Source organism: Lathamus discolor, chromosome 6 (genome assembly GCF_037157495.1).
Source record: "Lathamus discolor isolate bLatDis1 chromosome 6, bLatDis1.hap1, whole genome shotgun sequence".
Lineage (NCBI taxonomy): Eukaryota > Metazoa > Chordata > Aves > Psittaciformes > Psittacidae > Lathamus > Lathamus discolor.
In genome coordinates, this window is record NC_088889.1 from 57,011,486 (window position 1) to 57,035,274 (window position 23,789).

Genomic DNA, 23,789 nt, shown 5'->3' on the forward strand with positions numbered 1-23,789 from the left:
CCTCCCACAATAGATGTTTGGTTTTTTTGTCTAATCATACCTAGGCCCATGATGCAGCTTTTACCTCTTTTCCCATTGTCTGGCTTCAAATTTCATAAAACCTTAAGTAGTCTCTCAAAAATAAGTGTAGTCCTGTTGATCTGCAAACCAGTTCAGATGTTATTGGTAAAAATAACGTAGGTGAAAATTATTGGGCAAAGGGATATTCCAAAGCTTCTTGTAGAATTTTTATGATTTTGAAACCATTGAGAGACTTGAAAATATTTAACATGGAATCTCTCCCATTCAACTGCAATATTTAGTATCAATTGTTTCAATGCTTCAATTGTTCAAGACATCACCGGTAAAAATTACACTCCAAGATTGTGAAGGACTGGCACCTGAGGCAATTTAAGATTCTTGCAGTTTTTCTGAATTCCTAAACCATGCAATGAACTTGTAGTCAGCTCAATAAATAAGAACATATCGTGAAGACAGGACACATGAGCTCTGATGGTCTGCCAGTGCTATCATACCATGCAGAAATTCTGTGCTGTAGCCACCCACAAGTTCCAGTACACTAGTGATATCTTAATATGTGGCATCTGCAGATGTGCTATTAAGAAAGACTGGCAGGGATTTTCCAGAAGAAAAAAAGAAAAAATATCAAAAAATAAAAGAAGCTGCTTCATCATATGTGGAATTTTTTAGTGAAACAACTATATTACATTCTATTGTCAAATCTAATGAATTATTTTTAGTGGACTGCCTTAGAAACTGCATCTCAGGTGCTGCAGGGGCTGATCCCATCTGGCATAATTCCCTGACTCAGTGCCTGGATGTCTGCTGAACAGATCTGTTCTGGAGCTAGATCTTGATCCATGGATCTCCACATCTGTATTCTACGAGAGCTCAACAGACTAACCCAGGCCAGTGCACACTCTAGTCTCTATTCTCCAGATCCATCAAAAATTTCAGGTGTTTCTCTATGTCAGGACTCTGATAAAGCAGGTACCTGGTTTTCTGTGAGAACTGGCAGCCCTAAAACCACTGTAGTAATGTACACTATAGAAAAATAGACCTGATCGACAAATAACAAACTATATACATTTTTTGACACCAGATGAAAACCAAATTATTCAAAACAACCGCAGGAACAGGCCTTTGGCATTTATCTGTGTTCACCACCTACCTGTTAACAATATGTGCTATGCACTATTTACCTAAACCACACAGTAGTGAGTCACAGTAAAACACGAAATGCCAGGAAAAGAATTCTGACCAGTTTATGGTTTAGCACCTTTTGAAGAGGCACTAACTTATCAAAATAATAACATTCAGACAGTTCCACTGGGACTACTAAGATTTTTCACAAGACCAAGAGACAAAGTAGTTAACTTTCAGAATGTAAAAACCATACCCAAAATAAAGAAGCTTTAAAAGTTCACCTCTAAATCACCTGTTGGTACACAAAGTATGCAGATATATTTGAGGGGAAGGGGCCCCCTTCAGATCCATAGAAAAATTCCCTATTTAATAAAGTTAAAAATAATAGAGCTATTTCATACTTTTCCAATGTCAGTACAAATTGATGGTGCTAGTCTCACAGATGCCCTTGAAATTAATCTAAATCCTAACTAAAAATGTATATTTCTATGGGCAATATAAGTAAACAGGTACCTCCCTGTAGTGATGTTAATCATAGAATCATAGAATAGTTAGGGTTGGAAAGGACCTCAAGATCATCCAGTTCCAACCCCCCTGCCATGGGCAGGGACACCTCACATTGAACCATGTCACCCAAGGCCTCATCCAACCTGGCCTTGAACACTGCCAGGGATGGAGCACTCACAACCTCCCTGGTCAACCCATTCCAGTGACTCACCGCCCTCACAGGAAAGAATTTCCTCCTTATATCCAATCTAAACTTCGCCTGTTTAAGTTTTAACCCATTACCCCTTGTCCTGTCACTACAGTCCCTAATGAAGAGTCCCTCCCCAGCATCCCTATAGGCCCCCTTCAGGTACTGGAAGGCTGCTATGAGGTCTCCACAGCCTGTCTTCATACAGGAGGTGCTCCAGTCCCCTGATCATCCTCGTGGCCCTCCTCTGGACTTGTTCCAAGAGTTCCATGCCCTTTTTATATTGAGGACACCAGAACTGCACACAATACTCCAAGTGAGGTCTCATGAGAGCAGAATATGAGTGATACCACAACCAATGCTAAACACAATTTTTTAATTTGCTAATATTTTCCTGTAACACCTTATTATAAAATTGGCAGCATTGATCTTGTTGGTTACTCCAGTAAACAAAATCTATTTTTGCAACTTGGAAAGTGATTTTAGTTCCACATAGTTTCCTTTCACTCACCCAGCCTTTCAAACATACTGAATTTGTCAATGATGAACCTTCCTTTTCAGTTCTGTAGTGTGCTCTGCACTGAACCATAGGAATTTCAGTTGTCAAGAGTGATTTAAATTCAAGAAACCATGGTTAATTAAGAACCTGTAGAACAGTTTTGCTCAAAATCCCTAGAACAACAGTCAACTTGGGAATTCTCTCGATTAAAAAAAAAAAATAATTAAAGAATAAAGTGATCACTAACACTATAGTAACACTTTTCCTTCTAAACAACTAGTTGTGACTAATGCTCATTAACCAGTGCACAAAGGTACTGAACCTTTGTTGCAAAAATTAAGACTGAATGAAACTGCTTTGTTGTAAACTAAGATCCATACACTGAGATTGTAAACCTCAAAAGCTTTATTTAACAAAGAAAGAGCACATAGGAAACAGAAGGCTTCTTTGGTAACTTTCCCTTAATGGGAGATCCAATACTATATAGAATCATAGAATCATAGAATAGTTAGGGTTGGAAAGGACCTCAAGATCATCTAGTTCCAACCCCCCTGCCATGGACAGGGACACTTCACACTGAACCATGTCACCCAAGGCTTCATCCAACCTGGCCTTGAACACTGCCAGGGATGGAGCATTCACAGCCTCCCTGGGCAACCCATTCCAGTGCCTCACCACCCTAACAGGAAAGAGCTTCTTCCTTATATCCAGTCTAAACTTCGCCTGTTTAAGTTTTAACCCATTACCCCTTGTCCTGTCACTACAGTCCCCAATGAAGAGTCCCTCCCCAGCATCCCTATAGGCCCCCATATAAAAGTGTTTCTCATTATTGTGAAACCAGCTACTCAGGAAGAAAGATGCAATAGGATTTGGAAGATGAAAGCACACATTTAACACATGTTAAAGGGGCTCTTGGAGGACAGGGAGTGTCTACAAAGCTGGAAGATGTGATGATAATATACCTTTATGATAATACAGGCATACTGCTCAGTAGGCTTTTACTGACAGTTACAACATAAATAGAAGGACATATATAAACTCAAAATGAGACTTGGCAAATAATTTAACTGAGTGGCAAAGTAGATCAATATAGAATTGCTAATTCTCTTAGTTAATTACCACTTTAATGCTGATTCATTGCTAAGTAAAATTCTTTTTCTAAATATTACAAGAGTATTTTGTAATTCATTCAAATAAATGACATAAGGATAAATCAGAGTGTGTCTGTAAAGTTCCATCTTGCAAATGCCTCCAACGGCATCTGACAACTAATCAGAAGCAAGATGGAGCTTTTGTTTCTGAATATAAATTAAAAATATCTGAACTCCACAATTCAAGATCAATCCACACAGAAACAGCAAAAGAGTACAGAGAGCACGGGTCAAGAACAGGCATTACAACAAGCCTAGGTAGAAAAATCTTTTAGGATGCTATTTATTGGGAGAAAAAAGTTTGCTAAGAAATCGTAAGAAAACTTCTCTGGATATTATATTGCTTACAATAGAAAGCAATTCACATTGCTTTTAGTAGCCTTTTTTTGTGGTTGGGAAACAGTTTTATTCCTGAAAGAGAAATAAGTACACCCAGATCAACAGGTGTTTCTGTCACCTGATTGAAAGATGCAAACATCCCCATAAAATAATAATAACAGAAACAGAATCAGCTTGCTAAGTCTAGGTCTATTCTGGGACTGACAGGGAATGCTGAGGCTGAGAATTGGAGATTACAACTAAAGGAATCTTTGCAATGGATGTCTTTACTACATTTTTATTTACTATACTTCATATTGCTAGCTAATTTAGCTAAGAAATAGTCAGAAAAAACAGATTCCCTCATATTTTGTTTCAAAGAAGCATATAGGAAATGAATCCTGCATGGGTCTCCTCCCGCACTTCCAAGGACAGAGTTTTCCATCTTTCAGATGTGAAGTGGGGCAGGGGGAGAATAATTATCTGTCAGACTTCCTTCACGGTATTAGAAAGCTTCTTAAATTTTGAAACTGTCTCAATCAACCAAAGACACTTAAGACTTCTGGTCTCCCTACAGCCAAGCACAATTTGGCATAAGCCAATGCACAGTCATAGGAAGCAAGTCTAATCAGAACCAGGGTCTGAGTACGTGGGAGGAAATTTAATTGCTACCATTTTAGAGGAGGCAGAAAGTGCAAAGAGCTAGTAATTTCTGGTGCCTTCCTAGAAGATAATAGTTTTCTACTTGTGGAGGATAAATAAGCAAGAGACGCTAATCTGTAGAAACACTGCTTACACGCTCAGTTTCTCAGAACCAAGATTGAAATCACAGCCTTCACCTAGGAAGTAATTCTGCCTACTTTTGGAAAAAAAGATCAGTGGCAAAACTTTGAAGCTGTTTGAAATCTGCTCTCTGATTTGCTAAAGGACTGAAGACAAAAAGATTAAAAATGCAGCAAAATGCATACATAGTCATCTCTGACTTACAGCTTCGTGATTGGTACAGCCTGCAGAGAACTCTCTTGTTTATAGTTTCTGCAGTAAACAGCCCAGCACCAGCCTTATTATAATGTGAACCTGGCAGGCAAGGGCAGAATACAACTGCAATTGTGCTGACAAAGGATGTTTCACCCCAGCAAGACTTTACACTGAGTAAGTGCAATGTCTGCCCAACTTTACAGATGATTAAACAAAAATGCAGAGAAGTTAAACTGCTTCTTCAAAATCAGAGAAGCAGCAGCAATATTAGGAATTGATCCCAGGAATTAAAACCTCACCAGACTAAGCTAGGAAAGAACAGCAGAGTTCTTCAACTCGGATGAGATTTTACTCTTCCAACAGAATCTTTTGTTTTGCTAGCTGGAGCACATTGTCTTATCCTGCAACAAATCTAAATGCAAAAGGCAGAACTGTAACGAAACAGGCAGTTTGTCTCAAAAAAATGTAGTATTGAAGAGAGAAAGTCAGTTTTGGACACCTGAGGTGTAATGATCTATAACACTGACCACATAATTCTAGTCAATACTGTTACTTGTAGTTTTATATTGTTCAAATGTATATGCAAAGACAGAGATAACCAGTTAAAAAGAAAGGACATCAAGGAAGTGATTACAGTCTCACACAGAAAATTAATTAGGATATAGATTACATAATGGCATGGTTAAAGTTCAGATACAGTCATGTGACTTTTGGCCTAATTTTCCTTCTCTGCATATGTTACTGGCAGTCTTGTTTCTTGTTGAATTTCTTAAGCTTTTTGTAATAACTTATATATCACATCTCTGTTAGTTGAAAACTTACTTTCTCAGTGTGATCTAGTCAATACTGGAAAGGATCGAATAATTTTAAGTATATAGTTTTTCCAACCACAGTTCACACTGAGAGGGAAGGCAATTCTAACCACACATTTAGCCACCATTAAACCAACATCAGAGCTGGATATTAATGGAGACCTGTGGAAGAAAACTGAGCATATCCCTTTATGACCTAGTTGTCCTTATGTGTTTATGGCTTTGTGTTGCATTTTTATCCACAGTATGTAAATCTACAAACTGTGTTGAACTGCAGAAAGGATGTGTGAGCATGCATTTGAACCATTTGAAACTATCAAATATTACTTGCTGCTGATCTTGAAAATAATTTTCAAGAGCTAGGCAGGAAACTTAAGTCTACTGAAGTCAGACCTTCCAGGGGCAGACAACCTGACTTTGCTCCTGACACTGACACTGGCTGCTCATGTGAAATGCTGTAAGTGATGGAGTCCCAGGGTATCACAAGCATTTCTTCTCTGAGAAAGACCAGCTGATGATGACTCAGCAGTGGAAGGGATCTCTCTCTTCCGATCCAACTGGGAGATGGAGCTCCTCATTCCACACTACTTTTGTTCCAAGAAGAGAGATTTCAAAAGCACAAATGAGGACTTTTCATCAGCTGCCTTTCCTCTTACCTGCAATGACTTAGTCTAATGCTTCTTGTCAGATGTAAGGAAGACAGGCACCTAACATGGCCTGCACTGCTCAAACTCTACTTCAAGATTCCTGTTCTTTTTACCCATACTGGCTTCCATACATATGGGAAAATTTGGACAGCAATTTAACAAAATGCAGTCAGAAATACCACAGTCTTCATGACAACAAGCAGAGACAAAAAGCAGTTGGCAAGGAGTAATAAATTCCCCAGTACTCAAGAAACTCAGATTGAGAAGTAGTACTGCATGTACTTCTAAAATACCTGTTAATATTCTTCTCATTAATAACATTGTTCTCAAAGTCTTTCACTGGGTATTAGGCAATATTTAAACATCAACACTTCTTTATGGTAAGGTAACATCTGTCTCTGCTCTCCTTTTGACCCTACAATCTCCCATGTAAGACAAAAAAAGGGGGAAAAAGCAAACGCCCTGAAAAAATGGAACAGCAGAGAAAAGGGTGTGGAAACTTGAGGAAGAATAGTATTAAGGGTTTCAAATCTTAAATGAGACAGAAATTCTCAGCTTCAGAGCCTGCAGCATCTCCCAAAAAATAAAGCAGCAAAAATTTCCATTTTCTCTGATTTAAAAGTTTTTCTCCACCTCGGACTTCTTTTGAAACATCTTTTACTGATTTTAGACCTAGAAATGGATGCGTTCACCACGCATTAATTCTTTGTCTGCCTGAATAACAGATCAGAAGCTGTTAGACTATACCTCCACAACTTCACAGGTGAGGTGAGAATACTAGCAACACTGAAGAGACAAGTGGGAATGCAGAGAGGAATATATTATTATACATAAACATACTGTGCAAAACCATACATATTTCATATTTTTCTATGTAGAGTCTAAGATGATGTTTAAAGTCAAGAAGGCCCTGAATGATAAGGGTTTTGGCTAAACCCTTGTTCTGACAGTGCTTAAACTCTATTAAGACACCTGACTGCATATGTTACACTGCTGAATTTGAGCATGAATTCTTCTGAAAAGATATTTTGATGCTCCTTTTAAGTAGAAAAACCCCAGCCTCATATACAGAAAATAAGTATCTGCAGCAACTATAAAGAACATGGCACGTTCACATCCATTTTGACCCCAAACTAGAGGCTATGTTGTTTGGAAATAATCACTTTATCTGATAACACTTACATAAAGTATTTGAATATAAAACTAAGCAATCTCAATGTAATACTGCTTGCTACAGAAGGAATACATGTTTCTATAAAAGGAACAAGTATTATCCTGTTTATACCTAAGTGGAGCACTCAGTTCTAGATTTCTTACCTGACTTAATCTGACACTGCTGGGGAAATGAAAGAGGAAGGAGGCTGGTTTTCAGATAGTGAAGGCAGGAAAAGTTTGTTACAATTTGCATACAAAAACTTTTCAAAAGTCAAAAGACAGAACATTTTTAGATGTGCTTGAGCAGGAAAATACTTTCTCCAGGCATCCAGCTCATAGGCAGAGTGTTATTTATTTATACCATCATGGAAGGTGACACCTAGTCAGTGCTACCTGTCCTCAGAAAGACTGTAGAGAAGAACATACTGTGACTTTAAGATGAGATAAAAATAACACAAAGGAAAACAAAATTCACTGCTTCTTTCTTGCATTTCAGCCATCTTTCACCAATTTTCAGTGAGCATGCTTCAGCCCATTTTCTTAAATCGGCAGAAATGCTAACACAATAATGTATTTAGAAACACTGAGTAGTTTTTTATAAGATAATTGTGCTACTTAAATTAAAGCTCTGTATGAAGATTTAGGGGTTCTTTTATAATATTTAATGATAATTAGACTGTATTTTATCGTATTTGCTATGAATCTTCTTTCATTTTTTCACTATTTAGTATAGCTTCATCCCAATTAAACTGTTTTACTGCCCAGGAAGACTTGATCATTCAGGATGGACATTAGTCCATAAAAATGTATTCTACAGTGGTTGTATATTCCAAAATAAAACCTTGAATCAAAAAATTTCAAAAGCTAGTTAACTTTGATCTAAATCCTTAGGCAAATGTCTCTCTACTGGCTGGGACATGACAATACATATAACAGAAAAAGTTAGCAACTCTGTTATGTACCTAAAAGGAATTAAAGTATACATATAAAAAGCTAAAATGGTAATTTACAATACCCTTAATAAAATATAGCATTATAGTGTTGCTTTTCTCCCTAGCAGAGTGTTTTCTTCACTGCAATAACTAAGTACAGAGCAAATTAAAAAGCAATGGATTCCATAAAACTGTGATAATTGGCAAGTAACACCCCCTCTCACCATATAACAACTATGCTTTTGAAATATGAGCAATCTACTGAAAAGCACACTTGTTCAGGAGCTCAAAGGAAGGCTTCTCTTAAGGCTGTTGTATTACCAAAACTGCCTAACAACACTGACAGCTCTTAAAGGTAAGATGAGCAGCACTCAGATTCCACCTGAACATCAGGTGCCCAGTAACAGAACACAAGATTTTATAGCCCCCACTGCTGCAGAAATAACAAAGAGTCAGCTCAGAAAGTTACTGCAGCACACCACAGAAAACATTACACCTTTCTGATCTAGTTTGTCATTCCAAGCAGGAATGTAAGTGGTTACTGGGGATGAAACCTTCTCAATTCTTCAAAATAAGCCATTCAGTTCTCTGTTCCTCTAGCTAATGAAATGTCCTGCAAGCTGCAAAAGGCCTGGAACTAGTCTATTACCTAATGAAATCATACATATTTCCTTAAATGTTTGCCTACCTCATACCAAAAAAGGAGCTTGCTATGCTACCTACAGAGAAAACCGCAAACTCACAGCTGACAGCAGAATTAAGATGAGGGCATATATGAATAACAAAATCAAAACTACAAGAGTGTACAGGAGGAATAAGGAAAGGAACATGAAGAACTGTAAATACATAATGCTATACAGCCATGTCAAACACTAAAGCTGATGTCCTTGACTTTGCCCAAAGAGCAATGTAGCTCAATGTGGCTTAACTCCATATTTTCATAGATGATCCTGAGCTGGAAAACTACTGAGTGTTATTAATATAGACTAAAGCAGTCCTAGTAAGCCCTCCAGAACACCAACAATCAGTTTTTAAGGTCCCGTGTGCCTTGATTTCCATGGCCTGGCTCCTGTTGGAGTACACACAGAGTTTTCTGCAGCAGTGAAGATCCCAGGTCTATCACAAATTATCTTCTGGCTGTTTCAGAGGTGGGAAGAGGATGGGCTTGTGAGGCCTGAATTATGGAATTTTAGTTACATTCACAATGTCTCATAAACAAAAGCAGGTTAAGTGAGCAGTCTATCAACCTCCGTCCCTTAGTAATAACTACTGAAACACTTAAGCCGCATATCTGTTACACTGCTGAGGCTAAATTAATCTCTGAGATATCAAATAAGTAGTGCCTCCGCAGCACCCACTTGCATGGCAGTACCTGAGAGGAACAAAAAAATTCCCTCTGACTTCATCTATGCATTATCACAGATGTGTCTATGAAAAAGAAAATGGTGAAAAAGGGAAATGCAAAAGTAAATCAGCAGTATTTGCCAGTAAAACTTGCAAACAATTTACTATGCAGTGAGGACTTGATCCAAAGCCCACTGAGGTCAATGGGCTGAGGATCAGAGTCTTAATTCAGCTTTTGGAGCTAATTGATCTTTGAATTGAATTGTGTGTTTAGGCTCCAGTCTCCATGTATATCTTATTTGCCTCTATATACCTCTATAGGCAGAGATTCCATAGCCTCTTTGGGCCTGTGTGTCACTGTTTGGCCATCTTCATGATGAAAAAATATTCTAGTATCTTAGAAATATGGATCTTTATTCAAAAAATCATATTAAAAGCTGTCATATATCATAATTCTCATAACAAAAAGGAACAGAAACTTATAACGAAGAGCCATATATTGAAAAGAACCAAGAACAGATTCGTGAAAGCAACTTAGGTTTGACTATGTCAAAACAGAGCTGAAACTTGTTGACTTTTACACAAATATCCTCAGACAGCATCTTGCTGAGGAACTGCTCACCTGATCACGGGAGTATGAGGTATCCACGATGTGTTTGTCTGAACATGCTGCAAGAAGAATCCTCATTGCATTTAACTGGAGCAATATTTCACAAGCCATGGTATCAAAGAAAGTAATATTGGCAAGAGCTGCTGAAGCCAGAAGGAAAACTTCACCAGATGAGGCTTCTTGGCACAATTCTATGAATGCAAAGATGAATAAAAGTCATTCCTTCATTGCAAAAAGCATGGTTAGGTGTTTCAAAGCAATATTTAAGCATTACAACTTGTATGAGTAATCTTAGTATCTAAGACCAAGTTCACAGTAATCAAGGTTAAAAAACAAAACAAAACATCTTTATTTTGTCAATTATATAGTATGATAGAATCATTTAGGTTGGAAAAGACCTTTAAGATCATCAAGTCCAGCTGTTAACCTAACACTGCCAAGTCCACCACTAAACCACGTCCCTGAGTACCACATCTACAAGAGGTCTTTTAAATACCTCAGGGATGGTGACTCAACCACTTCCCTGGGCAGCCTTCCCCAATGCTTGACAACCCTTTTGGTGAAGGGGTTTTTCCTAATATCCAACCTAGACCTCCCCTGGTACTACTTGAGGCCATTTCCTCTTGTTCTGTTATTTATTACCTGGGAGAAGAGACTGACACCCATCTCACTACAAACCCCTTTCAGGTAGTTGCAGAGTGATAAGGTCTTCCCTCAGCCTCCTCTTCTCCAGACCGAACAACCCCAGTTCCCTCAGCTACTCCTTATAGAACTTGTTCTCTAGAGCCTTCACCAGCTTTGTTGTAGTTCTCTGGACACGGTCCAGCACTCAATGTCTCTTTTTTTTAGTGAGTAGCTCAAAACCAAGCACAGTATTTGAGGTGCAGCCTCACCCTTGCCGAGTACAGGGGAATGATCACTTCCCTACTCCTGCTGGCTGCACTGCTTCTGATACAAGCCAGGATGCTCTTAGCCTTCTCGGCCACCTGGGCATATGTCACACTCTAGGGTACTTTATAAAATATATTAACATTATGAACTTTCATTTGAACCACAAAACCAGGGAAAAGTGGTAAACATGAACCTAGAAACCAAGTGTTTCTTACATTCATCTAATCAACAAGGCAGTCTACCTGGTATAGCATTCTACAGGGAATATTCCACTGAATGCTGTTCAACATAAAGCTTGCTATAAGTAAATAATATGAAATACAGGATGCAGAAGGCTAACAGAAACTGATCCATAAGAGAATAATTCTGCTATATATCCTATTCTTTAGAACAAGATAGGTATATATGTTGCCTACCTCTAAACCTATTTCTCTACAGATCATTCTGCACATTTTCCTGATTTAATACAAGTGCTGAAGACACCACTAACTTTTGATTCCTTGCACACATGTAATTTAACTAAGATCTGAATCGCCTGATAATTGGCTTTCAGCATGGTCTAAAAATTAGACACGTTGCAATAATTCAATTATTGAGTTATAAATATCACAGGGAAACTGGCACGTGGTTACTGAAACAGCTCCTCCAAAGTTATACATGTGCTATTCTTAATGCTTTTATTTCTTGGGCAGAGTATATAATTCTAAAGTTTCCATGGAACTAAACAGTGACAGCTGGGGAGATGTTCCACCTGCTAGTATCTTCTGGATAGGCTGTTCAGATTGTTCCTTGGCCATGGTACACAGTAATAACCTGGAAATTCCTCAGGAGTAAGTCAGGTTGGATGCCTCTAGCAGTCTAGCTACAGCAGAACCAAGCTCAGCACGAGTTAATTCCACCTACTGGATTCAGGGCAAGCTCAGGGTTTCAACATTTGTTTCTCTACAGTCTGGTCATCAAGAATAAATTGCTTCCTTGATTTCAGTACTAGCTCTGCATGGGCACATTGAAGAATATCTAGGTAACTGTCAGATAATTCCCAGCCATCACTGGCACTACCATATTCTTTTCTTCTTCTATTAAAGAAAAAAACCCCAAACGAAACAAAAACCAGAACAACCAAACAAAAACAACCAAACAAAAAACCCACAAAACCAAAAAAAGAAAAAACAAACCAAACAAAAAAAAAAAACCAAACAAAAAACCAATCCCAACACAAAACCAACATGCATGAAAATTGAAGTCCTGTAGTTTAACTGTAACCATTGGGCTCAGTAGAGAAATGTTCAGATGTATTGATCTATTATACATGAGAACTCAAACTCAATGACCCAAACTGTACTTTCTGACATAAAGCTCTGGGAAACTGAATTTCCAGATCAGAGAGAGGAAGACAACACTTGACTGAAAGATTCTGAAATTTGAGAGGGATGCAGCCCTATGACAGCATTAAGAGTCCTTGCTTTACAAAATCATGAGAAATATCATCTTGTCTTTCTGAAGTGTCCTCACTGACTCAGGTTGAGGAAACGCTTGCCGTCACCTTTGCCTGATTTTACCATGGATCAGAGGCCTAGACAAGAAAGACAGATCTGTTATTTTCTCATAACAATGCCCATAGATTATATTATACTGTAGTTTTCCTCTGAAGTATCATACAAATGTAGATGCAGTGGTGAGCTTGAGTTCTAGCAAGTTTAGAAAATACAACAAGCATAAAGTTTAGCAACTTTGCTGAATTTCTCATGTGGCTCTTATGGTAGAATTTTACACAGTATTATTTTGATAAGTATGAATTAATTCAATTCAAATACAGACTGAAGTAAAAAAAAATATAATTCTAGAATGCTCTGATTCAGAATTTAAATTAATTAATGAGTTATTTTATCTGTTAAGGAAAAAAAGGGAAAACATAATTTAGGAAACATTTTCTAAAGAGTCCTACCCCAACGTGTTATTTGGCTAAAAAGACTCAGAAGTCCCATAAAGAACTTACTGACAAGTGCTGTTACAATTTCTTCCATATTTTCCAGGAAGCTGCTGAGATGCTGTGTGAACGTGAGATGTGGAGACGTGATCTGTGCAATTACTGCTGCTGCTTCGGCATGAGTAGCTTCAGAATGGCTGTTATCAGTAAGAATGTCAGCCAGGCACAGTATTCCATCAACCTATGGAAAAACAATAGGTATAGGTTGGAAATACTCCAGGAAATACTACTGCAACAAAAGATGGGTTCACAATTATTTTTTCTTTGTTGTGGCTAAACTACTCAGTTTATTTTCAAAGATGACTTGAACTCGATGGCATTTATGACATAAGAAGTTTCAGTTTAGCAAATACACATGAGTTCAGCATAGAAGTTTGTTGACCAGCAGTAAGCCTTGCATTTCCTTCCCCCTTAAAGTTTCTTCTGAATTAATTTTGGCCAAACAAACATTCTGACAAACGTCTCAAGTTAAATATGAATCAAAACATATGCTCTAATAAGCAAATGCTGACTGCCAATACGCCACAGCCTCTTTTAAGCTCTTGTCTGAGTGTGTCCCACTGCAAAACTCGAGCCTGAGTGTGCTACAAGTTCTTCAAAGACTTTTTTTTTTTTCCATATTTTTCTGAACCTCTCACAAAGCCAGTGCAGGATCAAAGAAATACTGTTTGGGAGAGACCCTGGCCAAACTGCACTTGATGAGCTTGCACAGCTCCCACATTAAAGCTAGGTCCATATATCCCTTGGTCACTTGGAAGAGAAACTGAAAAATAAGTAAAATCTACCTAGGTTTATGCTTTTAGAGTATCTGAAGTATTCTAAACTCATTCATTACACATTGTAAGCATGTACATCACATATGCACACCTTGCTCTGGGTTATAGGAGACCCACACTGACACAGTGAAAGACCACAGGAGAGCATAACCAAAGGCATAGTTTAAATTGCAGGAACGTATCATCTGTTAACAACCACAGCCAGAAAAGCAAGTTTCTCTGTAGACAACGACATAATCTGCAAACTTCCAAATTAACAGGACTGTGATTCTCCCTTTGTTTAACGTATCACTGAATGATTCATCACATTGTCAAGCAGGGAGGTACACGTGCTTAGAGGAGACAAAACATGAAGTTTTATGTAATTAATTATGGATGTGTTTATGTCAAATTCCCATAAATACACTAATTAAAATCTTTATATGAATAAAACTAATGTAACTATAGGGAGAGCTTGTAAATGATCAGAGCTTTTACAAGCTTCACTGAGTAACTACTTGAAAAACTGGACTTTATTTATTTATTTATTTGAAGTTCTGAAAAAGTGTGGGGCCAATTGTCTTATATGTTGATTGGACACTACAGATACAGAGGAGCTACAAAAGCTTGGCACTGAAATATACTTTTTCTGTCAGGTGAAAACAAGCCCACATTTGCATTTTACATTAACCAACTCTATTTCTTAAATCTGTTGTTCAGTCTGCATTCTCGTTCTATTCAAAGCTTCCTCAAAACATGCATGTTAAATCCCACCCATTATCTCCAGAAAGGGTGTTTAGCAAATCTCTTATTCACGCTTTTGTTATTAATACAGAATGTTGAGTTACCGTAATTACTTATCCTGCAGTGGGCATGGATTAAATTATTTGGTAAGTACTGACAGTTACTGTATTTTACAAGAAAAGCTCTCAGATCAATGGGAGCAAAAATTAACCTCTGGAAGATCATTCACTGGGATGCACTTTTTAACAGGCAATAGACTATATCATTGGAACCCTAATAACATAGATAAATACAAAAGAAATTATATCTCTATTTTTCCTCAGATTACAAATGGGATTTAGTGTAGAATCTCAAGTACTGGCAAGAAGAGGAGGAATAAATTTTCAACACTTAACTTTTCCTTGACAAGCTTTCAACATTAATCTACCTACAAAAAAAATTTTCCTCCTAGTTATGGCAGAATTCTGCAGCTTGAAACAGCAGATTCACATAATTCACTTGGCTTCGAGGTATATTAATAGATCTTGGTGTCAAGAATTAATATATGTCCTCACAAGATGATTTAGTAGCCAAAGTGTGCTAGACTATCATATGCAAAACCCCCCACCTTTGCCACCTTGAAACCTCCCCAGATCACACCTTGTGTGGGGTCTGAAGGATGCTAATAACAACAGTCAGTATAAAAAGTTAAATATATTCCAAGGTATTAAAAAAATACTTCACTAGAAATTTCTTCCAAGATCTGGTAACAGGATACAGCATTCTTCAGCTCAGAATTTACAGGCTAAAATTCATTTGGCCATATCGCACTCCACGACCTTGACAGAACTATTTTAGTGTAGTTTTAGAACAAGTAATGTCTTATGCAAGACAGGTACAAGCACACGGTTAGATTTTTCCATCACCACTGTTTGTTTATATCTACACTATAAAATAAAAGCTTCTAACAATACAGGGTTGTACCTAACTTTTAAAATCACATATTTGGAGTTTTTTATTTGCTAACCAACTCTTTTTTTTTTTTAAATTGTGAGTTGCTGAATTGTAAGTAGAAGTGGATATATGTTTATATTCAGCAGAAAGATAAAATGCGTATTTTTTCCACGAAAGCCAGCACTAGTTATTTTCATTTATATTCAGAATCATGTAAAATACTATCAAATTCAGCCTAAAATTTGCTCTGTACACTTTTGTCTCCATTCTTAAGTATAGAAAATAAAATAATCCTACTTCAGCAGGCAACCCCATTTATAAGTGTCTAGCAATAAATTCTAAAATGACAAGGGAACAATCTAATAAAAGCACTTTAACATCCAAAAAGAAATTGCTGTTCAAAGCATTTTTATAATTAGCTTTCACAGTGAAAGGAGCTTTGGATGGCTGCCCTGTTTTCTGTTTAATTTTGGTGAAGTAATCAGCTAAAAGTCAAATCTGTTCATCACCTTGGCAATACAAAAGAACCAGTTAGCCAGATAATGAAAACAAATGAATTCCATGAATGCAACAAGATGCTGTGGAGACCCTGCATTTGAGGAATGGCGTTCAGTAAATGCTTGATCACTAAAATTTCAATATTGATAACTGGAAAAATGCCAGGAATTTACATCCTTAGGAGCATAGCCCTGTTACAGAAGCTTAATCCAACTGACAAATGCTCAAGCACTTTACTGCATAGATCAAGTCTTCTGAAAGGAAATAATTCCTTTTCTCTGCAACAGGAATGAATGAGGTCAGGGGCAGCCCTCTTCTTTCTTCAGGGTACCTGTTCTTAGGCATCTCTTAAAGATACCGATACTGAACTTGGATGAACTGTACAAATTACTTCATGATTTGAAATGTTACACACAACAATCTTAATTCTTTGCTTTCCACAAGAAGGTTCAACGCAGGCTTTCCATGCCATTCTGGGAACCAAGACTCATTGCCTTTTTAATAATGCCTGTCTTCATTTGTGTGGAAAGCTGCTTAAGGTCTTTTGTCATACTATGACTTTCTCTAACATTCCTGTTTGCCCACTTTTAACATTCGGATGGTCTCTACGTGTTGGTAAATTTTCTCAGAGTTTTGTTTTGGGTTGGTTTTTTTTTTTTTAATTCTCTTTATTGATCTCCCAAAGAGGGTAGAGAAGAATTTCAAAAGCAGAGGCTGCATCAAACAGTCAAGAATTGACAAATCAGAGTTGTGCTTTTTTATCCTTTCACACCTGTATTAGCACCTCTAACTTGAAACTAGGACAGGTTAAGTGTACAGGTGAAGACATGAACATTAGTAGACTAAATAGAAAATGCATAGCTAGATAAAAACCCAAACACATTAGGATTTATGGGATAAGGAAGATGGAAACAGAGAAGCAAGGAAGGAAAAATTATCATATTCAGAAAATGTTTGAATCCCCTACTCAGCATTCTTTGAACACAATTTACTTCACTCCCCAGACCGTCGCACAAACCATGGGGTCACTTCACTATTCTGCAACTCCACTGAAAATGTCATCCAGCAGAATCCATATACTGATATTCTGATGAGTTGTTACTCGTTAAATGAATTTCTGATCATTAAAGCTGAGGTATATCTTATGTCAACTTCTGTAACTTAGGCCTGCAAGTCTCGTTTAATTTCTATGTTGAAAGAAAGAAAGGGAAAAAGACAAATGTATACCTTGCACACAATTTTTCATATTTGAACATTTGCCCTGCAAAGTGCTCTGCAGCTAAAAACTGCCTTAGCTCCACTGAAAACTTTGGTGATTTATACCAAAAGAAGATTCGGTCAGCTATTTTTAGAGTGAGATGATATATTAATAGAGTGATGACATTAAAATGTCCACAAATACTATTCCAAGTAATCAAAGCTACTGCAGCAATTTCATGGCAGCAGCAGTGACCAGTGAACAAAACTATAATGATTTTTATAACTACTGCTGTACAACAGTGGCCATAGGACCTGATTTATGAGCCATATTGTATACCCTACAGAATAGTGTGGGGCTGGATAAAGGCTGAATGGTTCCCAAATCAGTAGCTTTAAAAGTGCTGGCAATAACCTTAGCTGTGTATCTGAATTGTCTGTGAGTGGGTGCTTTTTTCATGGCATCTTCAACTAAGGCTTCCCTTTCAAACTCCCCTCCTTCGGAACATAGGCAAGCTAATGAAGAGGTATTTGTTTCGCTTTATGTTCTTCCATCAAGGGACAGCGTAAAGATGATCTGATCTATATGTGAAGTACTGTTATATGGCATGAAAAAAAAAAAAAATCTCAATCTTATCTCAAAAAAAACCCCAAACAAACAAACACCCTTCCCCTCCCACAAAAAAAAAAACAAAACAAAACAAAACAAAAAATACCCAACAGTTGGCTGTATCAGCTTGAAGGATGCACTAAATGTGGCAATGCCTGAGTACAACTTTGCAGCCTTGCTGCAGGAAGGAACAACCTGCAGAGCAAGATGAAATAACAAGTTCCTTTTTCTAGGCTGACTAGGAGTGAAAATATAAATAGTACATAAACTTTTTCTCTCTATTAAACCTAGGGAAAGCAGTCAGTTATTACACAGTGCGTGTTCTTTGGCACTCAGAGATACCCTGACACTTTTGCAGATAAAAAGTATAACTTCTTGTCAAAGAGGTAGTAGAGAATAAGTCATTTTACAGAAAGGATAGACAAAAATCAATTAGATCAAAATCCAGACTTCCCTCTTGCCTTCACTTCAAGGATAAGCGAATAGCTGGCTTTGAACTCCCTCAGTTTTGAGGAATTATATGAAGGGTAAGACAGTCTTTTAAAGTACTATTCTGTAGTTGATAAAAGAAACCAGGAACTGTACTGCTATTAGCCTATTAGCTCACATATTCCCACTCCCATAAATCACAGCTTACATTGCTTCAAACTACCCTCTACAAACATAGGTGAACCACACAAGGGTACATTCAGCTCACCTGATCTCTTCACATGCCTTCAATTCTACAGAACAGGTGCTGAGTAGCTACAAAGGAGAAAAGACTGCAAAGGAATTCACTTGCAGTTATGTAGAAGTTATCTCTAGTACAGATCCTAACACTCAACCACTCTTGGTGTTTACAGAAGCAGGATGCATTGATGAAACAGAAGGAAAACTACTGAGCACAGATGAATACAGTGGTTTGGGAAAAGAGACATTTTTAATTACCTTTGTATTCAACATTCACTAACATTCTCGTTCTGTCACAACTAAAATACGATCACGATAATGACTGTGTTATCAGCAATCTCAGCAGCATATAAGAAGAGTGTTCACATATGATAAAGTTAGAGATTAAATTCTTCAAGTTATGTGACACATGACAGAAGCCAAAGGTTTCCAAGGTTCTTTTGCCCTATATTTTGGAGGGATGGATGTACTGGCTTGGTTTTAAGTTGCAGGAATCTATTCCAATTTGTAGGATTTTCTTGACATCTTCATTACAACTTACAGAAAGTATATGCTTGTTTCTTTTAAATAATGGATAAGACTTTATATATTATACTTTGGGGTCTGAATTTCATTAAAATGAAGCTACACGGACACAAGAAGGACTCAGCAACAAGATGAGAGGAGCTGTCATGAGTTATATAAGAATGCTGAACAAGATACTGGGTCCTGCAGTCTGAATTAGAGAAAGACCATACATTATTAGTTTTCCCATAGCCCTCATTTTTATTTACCCTGGGGGATCATAGTCTGAGAAAAAGAAAATAACCCATCTCAACTATTCCTATAAACAAACAAGGACTTCAGGCTTATTCATAGCAGGGCACTCCAGAAAATGAGATGTACTCACTGCAGAAAACATGCTCTGATCATCTAGTTTTAAATAAATAATGTCACAGACATTGCATTGCAGGAGGGCATATTCTCAAGCACCCGGTGTCTGGCATTTAAAAACAAGAACACTCTTTCGACATGTTTGATTACTTTGCATCATCCAGTTTTTGGTGTGACACCATGGATTTTATTTTCAAAAGTGTCTATTCATGTACCTCTTCACAAGGGGAAAAAAAGTCCTATGTACACCACATTTTTAGAGGACCCTTTTCATCTATTACAATAATGAGAAAGTGCCTCTATGCAAAAAGAGCAGCATGGAGGTCACAGCAAATCAGTTGTTATCAGCTAATCTAACTCTTCATAGTGTCTTTCTTCTCTCAGGAAAAGTTTCTGATAATCTTCCTGCTAGAATTCTGGATCTGTTTAAGTCAATTCTTTTTAAACCTTAAGACAATTATGCTAGATTTTAATGAAAGAATTTAGTATTAATTATTACTGGAATTTTATGTAAAACTTCTCTCATCAAATTAAAATTCTTGAACAGATCATTATACATGAAGTTAGAAATAAACAGAACCCTACCCTGTGCTTGAAGTATGACAATTAAACACCACAGCAGAAAGTAGAGTTACCTTAGGAAGGCAGAGAGAGTGAATGACCAATGGAGATAGCACAGGATGCCATATGGTTTGCTGTTTTTTTAAATATGAAACAGATCCTTATGCAAACAATTTTCCTGCAAATATTTCTCATTTCAACAGTATCACTTGGTTTAGCCTAAAAAATATCCAGTCTCTGAAATGCAGGGCCTCTGCAGTACTTGAATCACATGTACACTAATTAAACACCCTTAACAGTAGGATGTTTATCTAATAGCACGCATTAAATATATACAGCAACTTGTTCAGAAAAATATTTTTATGTCTATATTCACATAATTGCCAAAACTGTCTCTGTGTTTCACCCACACTGTTCTTCCTAAAACTTCTTGTTGCTTTTAAGAAAAGCAGTATAAGGCACCAAGCATTAATATAATTGTTTGCTGCATTGTTTATTTCACAATGGCTGTCCAATTATTTTAGTAAATTAATTTAAATAAATTACCTCCAGAACCAACTTTGTATGTACCAGTTTTTTTATTGGCAGAGAATTTTTATAAGCAAGTTACAGAGCTTTATGATAGCCATTTGTAATGAAAACACTCACAGCACTTTAGCTATGAAACTTTTAGTGAGCAGCTCAATAAGAGTCCATTGGTGGTGTAGTAACAACAGAAGAAATAGCTACCTTTATTCAAACAAGAATTTCAAAAAAGCAAAAAAGTAGCTGTTTTCATCTGTTGAAAATTGATGGAACATTACTGGCTGCAGCAGACACAAGCTATTTGGTCCTAACATTCCACTCCTGACAAGAAAATCTGCTAGCATCTTCTACATTGATATATTTCTATGACTGCACTAGCAATCAAATAATTTCAGAATTGCTTTAAAACTAAGAAATTCAAGTTTAAGATCAGCTGTTTACATGGAATCTTTATGAGCCGTCAGATGTCTACTACGAGCCATCAGGTAAAAAAATTATCTCAGAGGCTTTGCTCTCCATTAACACCTCCCAGTGCTGCTTTTTGGTCAAGTATAGTTGCTATATTGGTTCTATATTAGAAAAAATAAGGACAATGGTAAAAGGCTGAGAAATGGAATATTTTTACAAGCTGAATCTTAATTTTTCTTCTACTCAATACTATTTGCTGCCTTATCAGGCCTCAATATAAATAAGCTTCCTTATCTAGAATAATAAACATATGTGTAAAGTTAAGCTAGCGTTTGAATGCTGCATTGAAGAAGAAACGAAACCAGAAATTTGGTTACACTTTCAATAGAGACTATTTTTTCAGCAAGCCAGGATATCTGCAACATAGTACTTTGAAAGAGGGGCAGTTCCAATCTGCATACAAAATCAAATTTTCAGGTCATGCTTATTTTCATAAGCTGGTCTTTCCTCAGAAAGTCATGTCAGAACACACTGAAATTAAATTCATCTAGTGAGGAGATTCCAGCTTTGATAGCCCAGGATCCTCTCCATTTATTTTAGATGGAAAATGTGTGAGCATTATGTTTATGGTAAAGATAAAACCTCAACTTGCCATATTTTGGCTAAGAAAGTTGCATAGATCTGTGAAAATAAGCATGTTGTTGAGGAAAGTTCCAACTTCTGTTCTGATTCTGTCATCCAATTACTGCCTGTTTTTCTAATATTGTTCCTAATCTGTGAGACAGTTTGTTCACTCAAAGAGATGTTTTGACAGAATTAACCCAACAACTACCAAATACTAAATATTGGACTTCCCCAATAACACTCAAGATTCACTTCACATAAGCAGTAAAAACTCCAATTCCATATTCCAAACCAACCCAGTCCTCCAGATCCATAAAGCCCAAGTCTGGCTTAGAAATTTCACATGATCAGGCTTTATTCTGCTACCTGCCTGCTCATAAATAACACAAGAGCCACTGCAGCTCAGTACAGGGCTTCCGCTACAGGAGAGGTTCCCAAAATCAGGACCTATTCTCTTCTGTTTCAGAAGGAACCAGAGATAATGTCATAGAGTATCTAGAAGAGATACTATAAAAGTGTGACAGCTGGAAAACAGAGGTCTAAACATGTCCTCCTGCTAAGCATATCACTCTGAGATCAGAACTACTGAATCTCAGCCAAAGAACATAACTTTAGATGAAAGTACACCAAATTTTTAAAAAAAGTTCATATTCTTTTAAGATCAAAGAGTCAGTCTCAGAGAAAGAAAATGCTGTTTTGAAGGACAGGTCCTTACTAGACACTACGATGAAATAGTGGCTTACTGGATTTTCTCCTGAGACTTGTTTGCAGGGTACTCTCCCTTTTCAACAGCACTAGCAAAGAGAATAAATTGCATTTGCTTGGGAATATGATTTTACATTAATTCAAATTGTAAATAAAATAGTGACATGGGAATACTTTCACAGTATTTCAGCTGACAAAGACCAAAGGGAAGAAATAACTGTGAACATGTTCATATTAGGATTGGAAGCTGTTTCAGTCACCTTTGTACTGTGTCCAGCTTCACTGAGCAGCAGGTAGAGCCCTGGTCACATTCTTCTAACCCTTGGGGAAATGTTCCAGTGAGACTGAGCTAGCACTGTAAGCAATGATACTGATTGCTAGGGAAAAGCCAGTGCAAAGTCCATGTTATATAGCTCGCACTATTTTTAACCAGAGATGAATTCACCATATTTTTGAAATTTATTTTGGCTGATGTCTGATGAAGAAAGTAAGCTATGCAAAACAATATAAATGAATTATGCCGAATTCAAAGCCAACAAGGATCCTGGGAGGAAAGAGAATAATCATAGAATCATAGAACAGTTAGCACTGGAAATGACCTTAAGATCATCTAGTATGTGCAAATAACTTTGAAAAATAACCCACCCGTTTTATTCTTTGTTTTATTCTAGATAAGTAGCTTCCCAACAAGAAGTTCAGACCGGTACCTCATACATGTTTTCTTTTGCTCTCTACATAGAACTTACTGAGAAGACATGTTCAAGCAAAGATCATTCAAAACTTAGTCTTGGACTGAGTCTGGTGTGCTAAGAACTACTGTCTCACTCACTTTCCATGAACAAAGAACATGTACAAGCTTAGTTTCATAAAAAAATGTGTTAAATGTACCTTGCAATTCAGGCACATTAATCACATGACAAACTGAAGTCTTGCCCTTTCCCAGTGAAATTAGGAGCCATCAATAAAAGTCTTTCTACAGGATCAAGACCTAGTTGAGCTAAGAACTGTTCTGTACCCCATATTATCCCAAATTTTACTATAGGTCTTCACAGTTAAGAATACTCTTGGAGTGCCTAGACACTTAGATGTTCTGTTAACAATTTCTGCTCTAAAATTCCTTTTAATAGCCCTGTTAAATTGACAAAATGGGCTTTTCAAATATTTATAGAAATATAAATATATTTTCAAAATATGTATAGAATTGTCAGTTCTTGAAGCAACTTTTTGTGTGTGTGTACATACAATAGTTAGTATCATAGGGATTTGGTCTGACTATGCTTTTCCCCAAAACCGAAATCAAATAGCATTAATTTATTTCCATATTGTTCTACATCAAATAATTTCCATATTGCCAATAGCAAAGATACTAAAAACACCACCATTGAAGTTCTCCAATTAAGTGCTTTCAGTCAACAATTTTGAACAGTTCTTTCTGAAAGCCTATGGACAAAATTTTTCACAATGTGAAATTTTTCTAACTCTTGAGATATATTAAATATCAGTATATTCACTAGATGTGTATC

General features: G+C 37.0%; 1 protein-coding gene across 1 annotated transcript in view; it reads right to left on the reverse strand.

The window, feature by feature from the left end:
• INSC (INSC spindle orientation adaptor protein) overlaps positions 1 to 23,789 on the reverse strand; it is a 134,125-nt gene that overhangs the window by 8,080 nt on the left and 102,256 nt on the right. The window contains exons 8-9 of the mRNA XM_065685879.1: positions 13,174 to 13,345; positions 10,299 to 10,477 (exon numbers count right to left, since the gene is read on the reverse strand). Of these exons, the coding sequence (XP_065541951.1) occupies positions 10,299 to 10,477; positions 13,174 to 13,345 (351 nt within the window). The remainder of the gene's footprint in view (positions 1 to 10,298; positions 10,478 to 13,173; positions 13,346 to 23,789) is intronic.